The sequence below is a fragment of the Elephas maximus genome, chromosome 10 (genome assembly GCF_024166365.1).
Source record: "Elephas maximus indicus isolate mEleMax1 chromosome 10, mEleMax1 primary haplotype, whole genome shotgun sequence".
NCBI lineage: Eukaryota > Metazoa > Chordata > Mammalia > Proboscidea > Elephantidae > Elephas > Elephas maximus.
In genome coordinates this window covers 12221932-12236674 of record NC_064828.1, presented here as the reverse complement: position 1 = coordinate 12236674, position 14743 = coordinate 12221932, and the positions used below count along the sequence as shown (strand labels likewise).

At 47.2% G+C, this 14743-nt stretch overlaps 2 protein-coding genes across 3 annotated transcripts in view; one reads left to right on the top strand and one right to left on the bottom strand.

Moving 5' to 3' along the window:
- Positions 1 to 7248, top strand: part of WDR76 (WD repeat domain 76) — a 29919-nt gene extending 22671 nt beyond the window's left edge. The window contains exon 13 of one of the 2 annotated variants that reach the window (XM_049897675.1): positions 7062 to 7248. In XM_049897675.1, the coding sequence (XP_049753632.1) occupies positions 7062 to 7173 (112 nt within the window). In that variant the 3' untranslated portion in view covers positions 7174 to 7248. Of the gene's footprint in view, positions 1 to 810; positions 3055 to 7061 lie in introns of those variants that run through there. The other variant, XM_049897674.1, reaches the window with a different exon arrangement.
- Positions 7249 to 8978: 1730 nt separating this feature from the next.
- Positions 8979 to 14743, bottom strand: part of FRMD5 (FERM domain containing 5) — a 342105-nt gene continuing 336340 nt past the window's right edge. Inside the window, exon 14 of the mRNA XM_049897682.1 lies at positions 8979 to 9694. Coding sequence (XP_049753639.1) covers positions 9120 to 9694 — 575 coding nt within the window. The 3' untranslated portion in view covers positions 8979 to 9119. The remainder of the gene's footprint in view (positions 9695 to 14743) is intronic.

The following is a 14743-nucleotide window of genomic DNA, read 5'->3' as shown; positions in this document are numbered from 1 at the left end:
TAGTCTGTACTGGCTATGTTTTAAATGCGTTAGTCTCCTTTTTTCTGAAGGTTTTCCTTCTTTATTTCCTTTTTCAAACTGTTCATTCCAGTCTATCCATTTCTATTGTGTTTTGGTTTTTTGTGTGTTTTATTTCTCTAGGGTGATGATTCTGTGTCAGTAGGAGTTTCCAAGATTAAAGATGGGGCATTGAGTGGCAGTAGGGGACGTGGCCCTCCACAGCCCGTGCTTGTTAGTGGTGTTAAGACGTAGAGAATAAAGGGCAGCACTGTTTTTGCTTTGGAAAGCAGTATAGGGCCCTAAAGAAATGTATTTTGGATTTTAAAGCCGTTTGGAATGTTAAATAGTTTCAGGGCTCAGTTATGGGGGAAAATAAATACGGGAAATAGCAGGTCTTGTTAAAACAGCAATAAGTAACCTAGATTCCAGACTTCTTATTTCTAGAGCTTCACATTTAGATGTGCTGAGAAAGGAATTTTGCATGGAAAGTCCTCTGCCTGGCTTTGTCCATCCGGCTAGGAAACAGTGAGCAAAAGAAGTGCCATTTGAGCAGACGCTTGGTGAACATCTTGTGGGCACTAACCACAGAGCTCGGCGTTGGCGATCCCGAGCTGAGACGCCATCTCTGTCCCGCGTTTCAGTACTGGAGGGAGGAGGAGGGGAGGGTCACGGCGACTCAGTAACCGGAGAAGAAACTTGGCAGAGAAAAGTAGCGTTTAGGGACACTGTCATCTTTACCCCCGCCCAGCACAGCACTACCTGGAGTTATTTAGCACTTACTTCCTTTGAAAAATACCGTTTTTTCACCAGGCATAACACCAACACTGGGCGCTGGCTGACCAGGTTCCGGGCAGTGTGGGACCCTAAACAAGAAGACTGCATCATAGTTGGCAGCATGGCCCACCCCCGGCGGGTGGAGATCTTCCACGAGACGGGAAAGTGGCTGCATTCTTTTCTTGGTGGAGAATACCTCACCTCTGTGTGTTCCATCAATGCCATGCACCCAACGCGGTATATTCTGGCTGGAGGCAATTCCAGCGGGAAGATACATGTTTTTATGAATTCAGAAAGTGAGTTTTGGGGTTAGTGGTACACTGATTTGTTCAAGTTGATCAGTGTCTGAGGAACCCAGAAAGTTGAATTCATGTGGCTTAGCCTGTTTACTTGGTAATATGTCATATTTAGCAAATATAAAATTGCTTCATTATTAAGAATGTTCCAATGAGCAGAATGTACTTTTAGTAAGGGAGAAACCCTGGAGGTTATTTTCTACAGGGTGGGGAGGGAACTTGAGGGGAGCTGGAAAAAAAAAATTCTTTTTTTTCTTTTTTTTTGAGATGCCTACTCAGGAAGTATGTTGAGAAATTCTAAGATTATAAATTATAAAGCTTTGGACGGTCAATATTCAAAGTTTCTGTGATCAAATAATATGTTTTTGACTCTGTAGTGAGATTTAGATTTGTGGTTTATAGTTTGGAGTGAATATTTATTTCTAGACTCACACAATTGGAAGGGGTACTGAAAAGTCACCTGATTCAGTGATTTCAAAACTTTTAGTTTTTTTTTAATGGAGAACTCCCTTTTTTTTCCTTCCTCTAAATAAAATCTTATGTGAAACCCCAAGATAATTGCCGAGTAGCTTTGGTCAATGGGGCAGGGCCTGGGCCTGTGTGCTGGGTCCCTTCCCCTCGGGAGAGTTCCTGAGACTGTCCAAGGAATTCTGGGCTCCTAGACACACAGTTTGGGTCTGCCTTACCCTGAATTCCAGAAGGGATTGCCCTCAGACCAGCGCTTTCCTAACAGTGGGTGTTGGTCATTGACAAGGAATCAGTTTATGAAGAGTTTGAAAAAATGAAAAGGAAAGAAATAATAAAGAACAGAAACCATAATTAGAATCAGTATTGTTTTGTGAAACCTCGTTACACATGCATATATATGTAGCCATAACCGTGTGTGTGTGTTTATTCTGATGTCAGCATGTTTCTTCATTACTGTGGGTTTGTGGGTCAGGGTTAAAGAAGTGAAAGCTATTGCCTTAGAATGTCCCAGACTGCCTTAGCTGTCCCTTTCTGTCTTAGTCATCTAGTGCTGCTATACTGGAAATACCACACGTGGACGGCTTTAACAAAGAGAAATTTATTCTCTCACAGTCTAGTAGGTTACAAGTCCAAATTCAGGGTGTTAGCTCCAGGGGAAGGCTTTCTCTCTGTCAGCTCTGGAGGAAGATTCCTTGTCATCAGTCTTCCCCTGGCCGAGGAGCTTCTCAGGCGCAGGGACCCCAGGTCCAAAGGGCGTGCTCTGCTCCCAGTGCTGCTTTTTTGGTGGTATGAGGTACCCCACTCTCTGCTCACTTCTCTTACCTTTTTATCTCTTGAGAGATAAAAGGTGGTGCAGCCCACACCCCAGGGAAACTCCCTTTACACTGGATCAGGAATGTGACCTGGTAAGGGTGTTACAGCCCACCCTAATCCTCTTTAACATAAAATTACAATTACAAAATGGAGGACAACCACACAATACTGGGAAATCATGGCTTAATCAATTGATACACACATTTTTGGGGGGACATAATTCAATCATGACACTTTAAAGTTTCCAGAGGAGATTCAGTAACTTAAGTGAATACCTTCGTTCTTACTCATATTTTTGGGGACCCCAAAACCCCAAACCCATTGCCATCGAGTCAATTCTGACTCATAGCGACCTTATAGGACAGAGTAGAACTGCCCATAGAGTTTCCAAGAAGCACCTGGCAGCTTCGAACTGCTGACCCTTTGGTTAATATCATTAAATATTCACGACTTTGGGTATGTCTTCACGGAGCAGTTTTCAGAAGTCAGTGTGATTTGAATGCGGTTGGTGTTGGGAAGGTGAGCTGCTACGTCACTTGACTAATGTTACTATGTGATGTCACCTGTCCAAGTTTTTTCATTGTTCTTCATTGCTAAACTACTATTGAAGGATTATTATAAATAGCTTTGGCTATATGTATGAATTTTAAGAGGAAGTACTATTTTCTTACAACTGTATATCAAAAATAAAGCGATATCTGTAATTTCCTTGAGGAACAATTTCTTAAACAATTTCTTTTTCTGTGATCTAAGTATCTTAAAGGCTTAGTTTTTTAATAGGTTATGGGTGTTTATAAGGAATTTGTTGTTGTTGTTGAGTGCTGTTGAGTCGATTCCAACTCATAGTGATCCCATGTGACAAAGAACTGCCCCATAGGGTTTCCTAGGCTGTAATTTTTATAGGAGCAGATCGCCAGTCTTTCTCCCATGAAGCCATTGGGTGGGTCTGAACTGCTGACCTTTCAGTCAGCAGCCAAGCGGTTAACCATTATGCCACCAAGGCTGCTTTTTATAAGGAGTAGGAGTTTTTCATTTTCTGGGTGGTACGAGTACAGGAATTGGTAAGCAAGATGGAAATACTGATTTATGAAGTGGAAGGAAGGTAAGCTGAGTGAGGTTGAGTTATGTTTAAACTGCAGGAAACAGTCAGGGAAGCCTTTAGCCTCTGTTTCCCTTTTCAGCTCCACTTAATTTCACAGGTTGCACAGTGGCTACTTCCATGGGAATTGTTCTTTCTTCCGATGCCAAAAACTACTCGCAATCAAATTCATTTAAGCTTTGAATACTTGGCAGTAATTGCCGGGCTTCTGCAGTAAACTTTAGCAAATTCTTGGTGTTTCTCACTTTTGTGGTTTCATTTGCCACTGTAGCTTCATAAGCTGTGCCATTTACATCCACTTCCACTGAACAGAGTTGTGTCTTCTTGAGGTGACACAGGAAGGAAAGAGAGTGAGTCCCGAGACTTGTTTCTTGTGGTGAGCCTTATAATGGAGGAATTGTTTAAATCTAGAAAGCACATAAAGGAAAATTGTCTCCCTTAGGACATCCTCAACTAATCTGTAGTGAAAGATACTTCTTCCCAGACTCCTTTAAAGCTTCGGGATCAACCTTTTTTGTAAGTGTGAACTTTATCGTATCTCTTTAAGCGCATAAGCTCTGAATTCCACTTGAGTTATTTTCTTTGAGGTGCCTAGCTTTTTTTTTTTTTTTTAACATGACTTTAAGGAGACAGTTCTCATTTTGGGTGGACAGAGACTTGGTCAGACTCAGAGAGAGTGTAAATAATTAGGAATTAGTAGAATCTGAGTTGCTTAAATCCTATTTTTGTATTCTGGCCTTTGGGTTTCCTTTCCACAGACAAGACTTTGCAGAGGCAGTTCTCCAGGAAAGCAGGGAGCTGTAGGGCTGCGGGTACAAAGAATTTAAATTGTTTTTAGTCAGCAGACGTTAAAGGGTATATATTTCTTCCTTGAAATATATACCCTCCAACGTCACTTTGGAGCCCTGGTGGTGCAGTGGTTAAGAGCTCAGGCTGCTAACCAAAAGGTCGGCAGTTCTAGGTGCTCCTGGAAGCTCTATGGGGCAGTTCTACTCTGTCCGATAGGGTCACCATGAGTCGGAATTGACGCGATGGCAATGGGTTTGGTTTTTTTTTGGAACATCAGATTCCAGAAACTTAGGCATCCTTTTGTTAGACTGCCCCCTTCTGACTTGAGGTTTTTTTTTTCATCTTGATAAAGCATTGCTGGTCAGTAATCATGAGTGAGTCTGACACAGTTTTAGTTCCAAGACAATCGAGACCCATTTTCTGGCTCCTTTGGCTGTGAATTTTGGATTTTTGAATGAAAAGGTGGAATGTTGTGAGGAAGACATATTTAGCACAGTTATATAGAGCTGAGGAGGAAAACATTTGAAAGTACCTTTTCCCGAAATGGAAGGTGTGCAAGAGGAAATGTTTTAAAAGTATGTCGTGCCTATTTTACTTCACTCAGTCAGCAAATTGTAGGGTTGTGCCCAAAAAAAAAACCAAACCCGTTGCCGTCGTGCTGATTCCAACTCATAGTGACCCTATAGTACAGAGTAGAGCTACCCCATAGGGTTTCCAAGGAGTACCTGGTGGATTCGAACTGCCGACCTTTTGGTTAGCAGCCCTAGCTCTTAACCACTACACCACCAGGATTTCCAAACTAAAGCCAAAAGAATGGTTAGCTAAAACTGGTCAGGTGCAGAGGGGCTTGCTTGTGACTGAGGAGCCCAAGGCAAGGGAGTGGGTGCTAGGGCCCTAAAAACGTATGTGCACAGGCAAGTACTCGATTAGGTATCTGCAGGAAGGGATGCTGCTGGAACTCTGTAGGGTCACATGGGACTGTCCAGGCACAGCAGTTTCACTCATCACTTCAGGCAAAGACTTATGTCATTAAAAAAGAAACTCCACGGGGGACAGGGCTCTGGATGCCATTTTCTAGGTATTAGGAACCATGGACAGCTTTGAGGGGAGTGACATATGCTGATGAGTGTTTTGGCAAGATGGCTGGCAGCGGAGTGGAGGCTTGGAGGGCCGGTAGATGTGAAGACAGGAAGGTAACCTAGCACAGTGGGCCAGGCCTCTAGGTTCACTTTCTGTCCACATAGAACTCAGAAGACCATTTCCAGGTCTGTTAGCCAGAGTGATGGTTACACAGGCAGTTGAGATAATGTAGGAATATATTTTATAAATTATAAATGGGAGGTTTATTATCATAGTGGCCATATCATTCTTTTTCCTTCATAGGAAGTGTTTTCTATTCTTCCCTCCTGCTCCAGGCTTCAGTAGGAACACTAGATAGAAGCTGGATCATCCAGGTTCTAGTTTGGGCTCCGAGGCTAACTGGGTTCTAGTCTGGGTTCCAAGACTAACTAGGTAACCTTGGGAAAATGACTTAACGTGCTTGGTTTTCCTCATCAGGAAACGGGGTCCAGTTCCTCTCAGATGATTCCACACTCATGTCTTCTCAGTTCCTGTAGCATTTACTTTGGGGGGAAGGAGAAGAAGAAGAAGAGTAGATATAAGCAAAGCACTCGTTTTAAATGACTCCTGCCCTGAACAGCCATCAGCTGGGTAACCCCACTGGTATCCTTCATCCATGTGTTTGTAACTTTAAGGAAGGAAAAGCAAGGCAGGCTGTAAGTGAAAAAAGAAAGAGCCCACTCTTTTCCATGGTATTTAAATATTTATTTAAGTTTAAAAATAATCCTCATGGCACCAATGATTTTATGCTAACTACATACTGCATATGTAGAAAAAAGTACATTGCTTTGAAGGAAACTGTAACTTAGAATTTTTGGCACACAAAAGGTTAACAACTATATATTTTTTAATGAAATGAAGAAATTCACATTTGCAGGTAGTTTACCCTCTACAGCTTGACGATGCAGTACAGTGTTCTTTACTAAGAGTTGTATTTCCTTTGATAGATGCAGCTGTGGAAACCACTGCTTTTCCTACAATGAGATCAAACTAAATAGGAAACACAGTGGAACACAGTAAAACCAGATTAAAAACTTGAACAATTTTACATGATGGAGAGATTCTAACAAAAGGAGGTTTGTTATTCAAGCGCTACTTGAAAAGCAAATTGAAGGGAACTTTTCTGTCCATGTTTTCTGGTGTTAGCCCTGGAAAAAAAACACATAACCCGAAAGTTTCTGTTCAGAGAGCAAAATTCAGCTGCTGGAAGTGGTAGGGACTAGAACTCTAGACACAAGTGACAGATCAGGAGATGGAATACTGCGTCTTTCTTTAACGTGAACGCGAAAGGTCAGAGTTGAGGCTATTACTCACTGCATAGAAACACGGTATTCTACAGGCTGAGGTAGGAACACTAGAGTAAAAGGTAATCTTCTATGTTGCATAAGACAGTAGCTAGCCAGGTCAGACCAGACCCTATCCCCTGACAGCCTTTCCATCTCTGAGTCAGCTTTTGACTTTCGTCCTGCACTGAACGAAGCCTTTCCTCTGTAGATGACAGGTGGCAGTGACTAGTTGGTTTTAAGTGATCCCTCGTTTTTACCAGGATCTCCCTCCGTTTGTCTTGTCACTTGGGAAGGAGATGTTTGTGACTCTGCCCAAATTGTTGCTGGTATGGAAATGATCAGGTCGGCCTTCTTCCATTCTTAGATTTCAGCACATTTTAGCTTTCCAGTGCCTGATCTTGGTCATCTTGGCTTCAGACATGTCTTTGCTGGTTGGTGGGTTGAGCGCCCTTTAAACAAGCGACTGCAGTGCCCCCCTGGCAAGTGGCCCTGGGCCTTCAACACACATCAGGAACTGGAGCAGAGGTGACCCTCACTCTACTGCCTACTGGGAAGGAGCAGCTTTACTGTCTAGATCAGGGTTGGCAAGTTGTGACCTGTGGGCCAAATTCAGCTCACCGTCCGTTTTTGTAAATAAACCTTTATTGGAACACAGTCTTGCTCATCTGTTTACTACCTGTGGCAGCTTTTGCGCTACGACGGCAGAGTTGCGTAGTTGCGACAGGATGTGGCCCACAAAGTCAAAATAACAACAACAAAAAAATACTCCCTGGAACTTTGCAGAAGTTAGCTAACCCCTGGTCTAGATGAAAGGGCATCTTTCTTGAAAATTATGCCATTAATCCTTCTCCAAAAAATGTCTACCCCACAGCTGTTACATTCTAAACGTGGGCCCAGGCCTGCTACCTTGGGACAGACTAGGGGAAATCAGGTCTATAAATGACCCCTTCTCCTGTGCATTTGGGGCTGTCCGGCATGAGGGTGTCAGCAGGGCTCCCTGATGTGTGAGTCCCAGGAATATGTCCACGGACAGTCCTTCAGTAAGTCCTCAGGCCCCAGATGACTTAGAAATCTCTCCCTGAGATGAAAGCAACACCTTGTATGTGACTGGCTCTAAGAGTTGCCGAGCTCGGGCCTCAGAACTCCCACTCACCCTTCACACACCCCTGCTTTTGCGGCTTCCCTCAGCAACGACCCGGTGCTTCCCTGGTGCAGAGGCTGACCCTAGGGGGCAGTATTTCTACATGGAAGTGCTGCTCTCTGCCATGCTCACCGGCTTGCGTTTGAAGGCATCTTTTAAAAATCCTATTTAAAGAGGTTCTTTTCCTGGTCCAAGGCTGTTGTTGCTCTTGAATTTGTATTTTCTCAAGCTTTTCATTTTCAGGTTCAGGCTCTTTCTTGCATCGTTTAGTTCATCAGGTTCTATTTTCTTAATCCAGAAAGTAAAAACAAAATATGAATTGCTAAGAAAATAACATTTTGTTGTTAAAATATAAATTGGAATAGTCTTTTTTTTTTTTTTTTCTGGGTGTGTACAAAATAAGTACTGCTCTCTGAATCCCAAATATCTCTCAGGTAACTCTAGTTCCTGCGAACTACGGGTTGTCCACCGTTTCTGACAGTACTATCTTTGGCACCGCTGCTGTCATTTAACGCCACTGAAGTGCTATAAAAATCTTGAGGTTCTTCAGAAAAAAAACTATGGAAGATTAAGTTCGTTATCCAAAACTCATGGCAGTGCCCACTAGGCTCTAGTCTAAGGGGACAGACTTTCCCCACCCCTTCTGCCACCGCTGCTGTAGCTGGTCCCTTCAGATGCCCACTCTGCTCAGATTTGGAAAAACAAGAGGAAAAGAAGATCCAAGTCAGACCATCATAAGAAACAACTTTCCATTTAATCATTCTACATGGATGTTTACTTTTTAAAAAGTTCTGCCTGGCAAGAAAACTTCAACAGTCCCCATTGTCCAGACCCCTGACCCGTCCCACTGAGGCTGCCGCAACGAGACTACTGGAACCCGGCAGCACCAGTAGGAAAAGCTCCTGCAGAAAACAGAAGACAACTGTCTCTAGTCTTCAGCCAATGTTCTGTTTGCTAGGTGACACTACTGCGAGAATTGGTAATAGTAAAATAAATTATTTTTATTTGATACTTTCAAAATAATACACATCTATGAAAAATCATAATTCAAAACCAAAAGTTATCCTGCAAATTGGAAGGATGAGAAAGAGAACTGCTGAGCCTTTCTTGAAAGAACCTCTGAAGAAAATGAATTTTCCCAGTTTGTTTAGACAGGGCACAAGCCTGTCCCTTTCTTCTGGGAAACAACCCTCCTAGGCTGCAGTGGACTTTGAGTCATGAGAGGAGGACTTGGTACATGTGCCGATGGTTCTGCCATGGGTCCCTTTGCTGGGAATGGGTAGCCGGGCTGTCCTTGGTCCACCTGGCTAGTTATTGGGAGGAGTCATGCCTTCTCAGGTGTCAATGAGCAGGCTCACCATTGAGCGGATTTTGCAGGCAAACCATCGCCTGAGGGGACAAAAGTATTGATAGTGGAATTGTTCAAACTCGGGGGTCTGGCGGATATCTCGGAAAAAGGCAATGTCAAGGTCAGACTCGGTAAGGATGATGAGGAGGAGGAGCAAAACAAAGAGGAGTCCCATGGTCACAAGGAGCAAACGGAGGACACTTAAAACAAACTTATTCACCTGTTCCTCCTCTGGCCCGCTGTGCCCATGACACAGGGCCCTCAGCTCTCCCCCAAGGGCCTCCACCTCTGTAGCAGTTGGGGTGCTGGCCTCAGACTCCTCTTCCTCAATGCTGCAGGTGGCCCCGTTGATCTGCCGGGAGAGCAGCAGCAGCTCCAGGCTGTGCTCGGCCACAGGGGTGGGCAGCACGCTGTCTGCAGGGCTGTAGGCCTCGTCTGCGATCACAGCCACTCGCTCATTGCTGTCTGCCCGGCTGCTCCTCACGTGCGGCAGGAAGGTGTCCCCATGGGAAGAGGTGCGCACGGGGGTGGAATGGGCACTGTCCCGGAGGGACTCCAGGCCTGGGGAGCAAAAGGAGCATGGGTAGGCTTTCCGCGTCACAGTGCACGCAGGGCTGCCTAGGGGAGGTAGTGCCCATCACTTTATTTGGTTCCTAAATCTAAAGAGGAAGCCCCCGTGCCCCCTCACAGACCAGCAGCCGTGGCCACTGTGCTCCAGCTCGAGGTATCAAGAACAGGACAAGAGAAACACAGAAATCAGTGGCCACGGTTGGAAGAGGTTTTTTTTCTTTTTGCTTCTGGCTTTGGCCTGATTTTTTAAGGTTCCTTCCTTTGGTCTCCTGGGCCTGATTTTAGCCCCAATTTGGAAGAGAACTGAAATTGCATCCTGTCCCTGACCCAGAGCTGGGGCCGTGGTTCAGGGGGCTCAAGTCTGCCCTGTGGGCTGAGGGCCTGGAGAGGCAGGAACCGGGCCGAGGTTTCTGCAGTGGCTGTCGGTCTCTGCTGCCCCCTTGTTCCAGCTGTCCGGACACTGGGATGGAGATAGCCTGATCTCGCCTAAATGCTTCCAGATAGAGAAGGGGGGCCCCTGGGAAGCCCCTCTTTTCACCTTTGAATGAGCAGTGTCCCTTGCTGGGTCTAGAACAGATTGACGGGAACAGCTCCACAGCTTGAGACCCTCCAGAGCTCAACACACACAGCCTCTGAGACCTATTTGGGTCAGGGTGGGGGTGGGGGAAAGAATTCACCTACATTTGCTAGGAGGGTGGGGTCTTCTGGTCCCTAAAGCTACCCGCTCATCCTTTTTCTTTCTCAGGTAGAAGGAAATTTTTTCTTTTTTCCGGCCCAAAACCAAACCCACTGCCACTCAGTTGATTCCAACTTCTAATGACCCTATAGGACAGAGTAGAACTGCCCCATAGGGTTCCCAAGGCTGTGTAAATCTTTATGGAAGCTGACCGCCTCATCTTCTGTGGAGCAGCAGGTGGGCTCGAACTGCCGAACTTTTGGTTGGCAGCTGAGTGCTTTAATCACTGCATCACCTTACGTTATGACAGGAACAAACAGGAGCTGGTTACACCCTAAACCCAACAGCAGCCCCCTAGGCTAGGAGCCCACCTCACAGCTCCCAAGGAAAGGGCGTCTCGTTTTAGCTGCAAAGTCAGCCTTTTTCACTCACGGCCATCCCCGGTGCCAGAGTGGCTCTCCCTGCCTCTGCAGCCCAAGACAAGAAAAGCCAGCTCCCTTTTGTTGCTCTGAAATAGACCCCAGCGTCCCTAGACTGAACCAGATTCCCAGGCTTGCCAAAGGTTTGGCCTAACTAGGGCTGATTAGGGAGTTCGTCGCTATCAACTTTACTCACCTTTGAGGCTAGCTTCACAAGCCTCTTAAAAAGGGATTATAACCTTTCAAAGTATCATGTGCTCCTTGGTTTCCTTGTGGGGTGGCCGTCTGCACCCAGGCAGCCTAGCAGAGCCCATCAGCACAGGCACAGTTCAGGTTCTCTAGAGGGGTACACCCCGAGAACCGAGAACTGGGTATGAAAGAGGAGGAGGGCGCCTGCTTCCTGCTTACACTCCCCGCCGCCGTGCCATTAGCTTATCCGCCACAGCTCTCGGCTGCTGGCGGAGACTCCTCACGGTCCTGGCTGTGTTCTGTTTGCCTCATGCTAAAATCTTACACTTGTTTCATGTTTTAAGCTTTTTAAAGTACTTTCAGTTTATCCTTCAACAACTCTATGAAGTAGTGAGAACCTAGTCATGTGGTTGGTTGGTTGTTAATGGCAAAGCCAAGGCCAGAATTCAAGCCTCCTTCTACTTCGTGGTGCTGACCACGCAGCTTGCTTTTGGGGATTGGAGCAATGGGCCGGGATGAGGCACCCACCTAAGACTGAGTGCCCAGCTGCCCCAGTCTTGTGAAACAACGTGAAGAGCCCTGCACCTTCGTCTAGTGCTCTTGATGTTCCTCTGACCTTTTTTTCTCTTGCCCAGTATTCCTTTCTGGTTCTGTCATTTGCACATGCAGTGTGCGGAATTTGTAACTCCAAGTGCATTATCGGTCACTGATAAACCAGAACCTGGACACCCTGACTGCGAGGTGTTGCTGGCTCGGCTCCCCACCCAAGCACCTCTAGCCACCCCCAGCCTTGGAGCCCCAGCCCATTGCACAGGGCCTGTCTAATCACAAGGACAACTCTGACTGCCCGGATCTTCAAAGTCTGGCCAGCTTAGCTGCCTGTAGCCGCTTCAACGCCAAGTTTGGCTTGGCCTACAGTTAAGCCCTAAGCTGGCTGGGGAAGGAGCAAGTCAGAGGCTGTGACATCAGAGAACAAGTCAGAGGGACCCTAGAAGCCACATTATATTGTGGGCTGTCGATGTTCCTAGCAAACAAGGTAATGGATATGTAGGTGCTTCTAGTAGAGTCCCTGACAGATAAAATTACTCAGTAAATGTCAGTCTTCTGCTTTCTCAACAGAAGACACCCGCTGTAAGCTCACTCCCATGCCAGGTTAGTCCTGGACAAGCAGCTCGGTTTTCACTATTGTGGAAACCACCCCCTGCCCTGCCCCTTCATCAAACCTGCTATTCTGGGATGGATGGCTGCTGTGGGTGGGATCTCGGCTGAGTAGCACAGCAAGACAAAGGGGTGTCCTTTTTACCTTGGAGATGTTCCAGCCGATTGCCTGGCCCCGAGGTGGCTCCCAGAGAGCTGAGGGGCACAGCAGTCAGGACCCTCCCCCGGAGCCGGGGCCCCATCCTCAGGATGCGAATACTCATGGACCGAAAGCAGTGATTGGTCACCCGGAGCTGAACGCGGACTCTGGTGTGAATCTTAATAAGACTCTTCCCCATGGTGCCCCCGGAGGCAGGTGTGTCCTCAGGCATGCAGTTCTCTTCATGGAAGCCATGCAGGCAAGGGAGATGGAGAGGGCAGAAGGACAGAAAGGCAACCAGGGACTAAGGGTTTTTGCCTGTCTCGTGCCATGGTGGCCCTTAGTGTCTCGGTGCTGGAGGGAGAAGGCGGCTCCTGAGGCTCAGCTGGCTGAGCTGCAGAGAAGGAGCAGCTGGGCGAGGCCAGCTGGTGTTATCAGGGGACTGGATTCAGTCAGAAGCACTCAGAGCCATAAAAAGCAATGCTTCCTCAGCCTGGGGCTCTTTCCCTGAGGCCCATGTAAGGGCCCAGGTCTCAGAGGGTGAGGAACAGAGCGGGCAGGGAACGGTCCCAAGGGGTAGAAGGAATCAAGAAGGCCCCAGAAAGCCCCAAAGACGGCTTTACCCAGGCCACTCGCTGTACAGGCCGGGTCCTGGTGTCAGTGATGTTACACTGTCACCAGTAGTTTGGAGCTGGATTTCTGTGAATGTAAGGAGGCGTCCCTGAGTTGAGATGGCCCTGGGGTGGGAAATGGGCTGTGACCATACTCCGATGGACTCCACAGTATCGGCCTCCCGCTACTGAGTGGTGGAACGGGGCACGACGGGTGAAAGACGGACGCACCTGAGGGTCTTTTCTGGGTCAGGCCTATGCTGGTGATACAGGTTACCTCTGTATCCCTAAGGGCCAAGGACAGGGCCAACCCAAAGCATAATGGGGATTCTGTGGTTTTATTCAAACTATAATGGTATGTGTATGCCATTTTTCCCTTTGTTTTTGGGATTTTTCCCATTGCTTTCCCCCTGGAAAAGTCTGATGGCTTTTGTGGTACTAATTTATGCACCCACAATCCCTGACGGAGCGTGAACCAGTTTTCACAGGTCCACAGGTCCCTGGAAGTTTTGGTTGGTCATGTCCTCTGTTGAAGCCCACAGCACCCCTCACGGCTCCTCCCTGCCTGGTTGGGGTGGACAGTTCGGGTCAGTTTGTTTTCTTTGATCCCCTAGAGGCCACACCTCCTCCTGGAGAGATGGTGCACTTGAATCCTGGAGTTCTTTATTTCCAGAGACTTGGTAATCCCTGCACTGACAGCCACTTAACTGCTAAAATCTTTTTTTTGTTTTTTTTTTTCCCCCATCCAAACCAGACAGTAAGTCTATATCCAGTTTCCATCTGCCTCTCTCCACCCTGAGCTTGTGCGTTTGATCCTGCGGATCGCTTAGCTTCTTACACCTACCCACTCCTGGTAATGGGTCCTGGGCCACTGCTTAGCCTCCTATCTCCATCTCAGCGAGGGTGTGGGAGGGTGCCTTGTAAACTACCAAGTGCAGTCGCCATGCAAGGGATGGCAGTTACTGAGACCTGACTGCACTTAGCCTCCTGGCTTTCCCTCTGTCTTAGACTGAGATGGAGCACTAAGCGTGGCTCTCACCGTCTCTCTCCTTTTGGGGTGTTCATCTCCGGAAGGTGGGGGCCATCGTGAGGGAGAGGCAGGCTGCGCTTGTTTGCAGGCAGCCTTGGACATGGGGTGTGAAGAGCAGGCCGGCATTGTGGGTTGCGAATGGGTGCCTGCTGTGCCTATAATCTGCCACATGTAGATTTCTGTGAGGCTGAGATTTGGAGGAAATGCCCCTGGCCCTAGGGGGTCTGTACTCCAGTGGCTTCCACAGCAGTCTCTACCACCGCACCTTCCCGTGGCATTTTGCAAGCAAGGGTGAATGCCTTGGGGTCTTGGATGTTCAGGACCCTGCTGCCACGATGGGAGAAGATGGGTTCTAGGAGCAGGGTGGCGGCAAAGCCAGGGATGGGCTGGGAACTGAGGCTACCTCACAGCGTGTCAGGTGCCCAAGGACAGATGTCCCCATCTCTGACTTGTTTTGCTAACCTTACTCAGCAACTAGTCCAAATACATTCTGTCCCCATACTGGCAGCCTCAGCCTTCCCTCTTGTGAAAATGCTGTGCGACTGGACGCTTTTGGCAGATCCTGGGAGGCAGAAATGAGTGAGGCCCCTCTCCTGGTCTATACCCTGCATTAGGGCCAGTTTCAGAGCATCTGGGGTTAATCTCCTCTGGAGGACAGCTGTCCTGACTTTCTGTAGGAGCCTTGGGATGAACCTGGTGGCTTCAGTTACCACATATATAGGAAGAAAGAGCCACAGAGAGGGGAGAAAGTCATGTTTCCTCAAAAAAGGAGAAGAAATTTCTCCCACCTTCCTGAGATGAACATCCCAAAAGAAGAG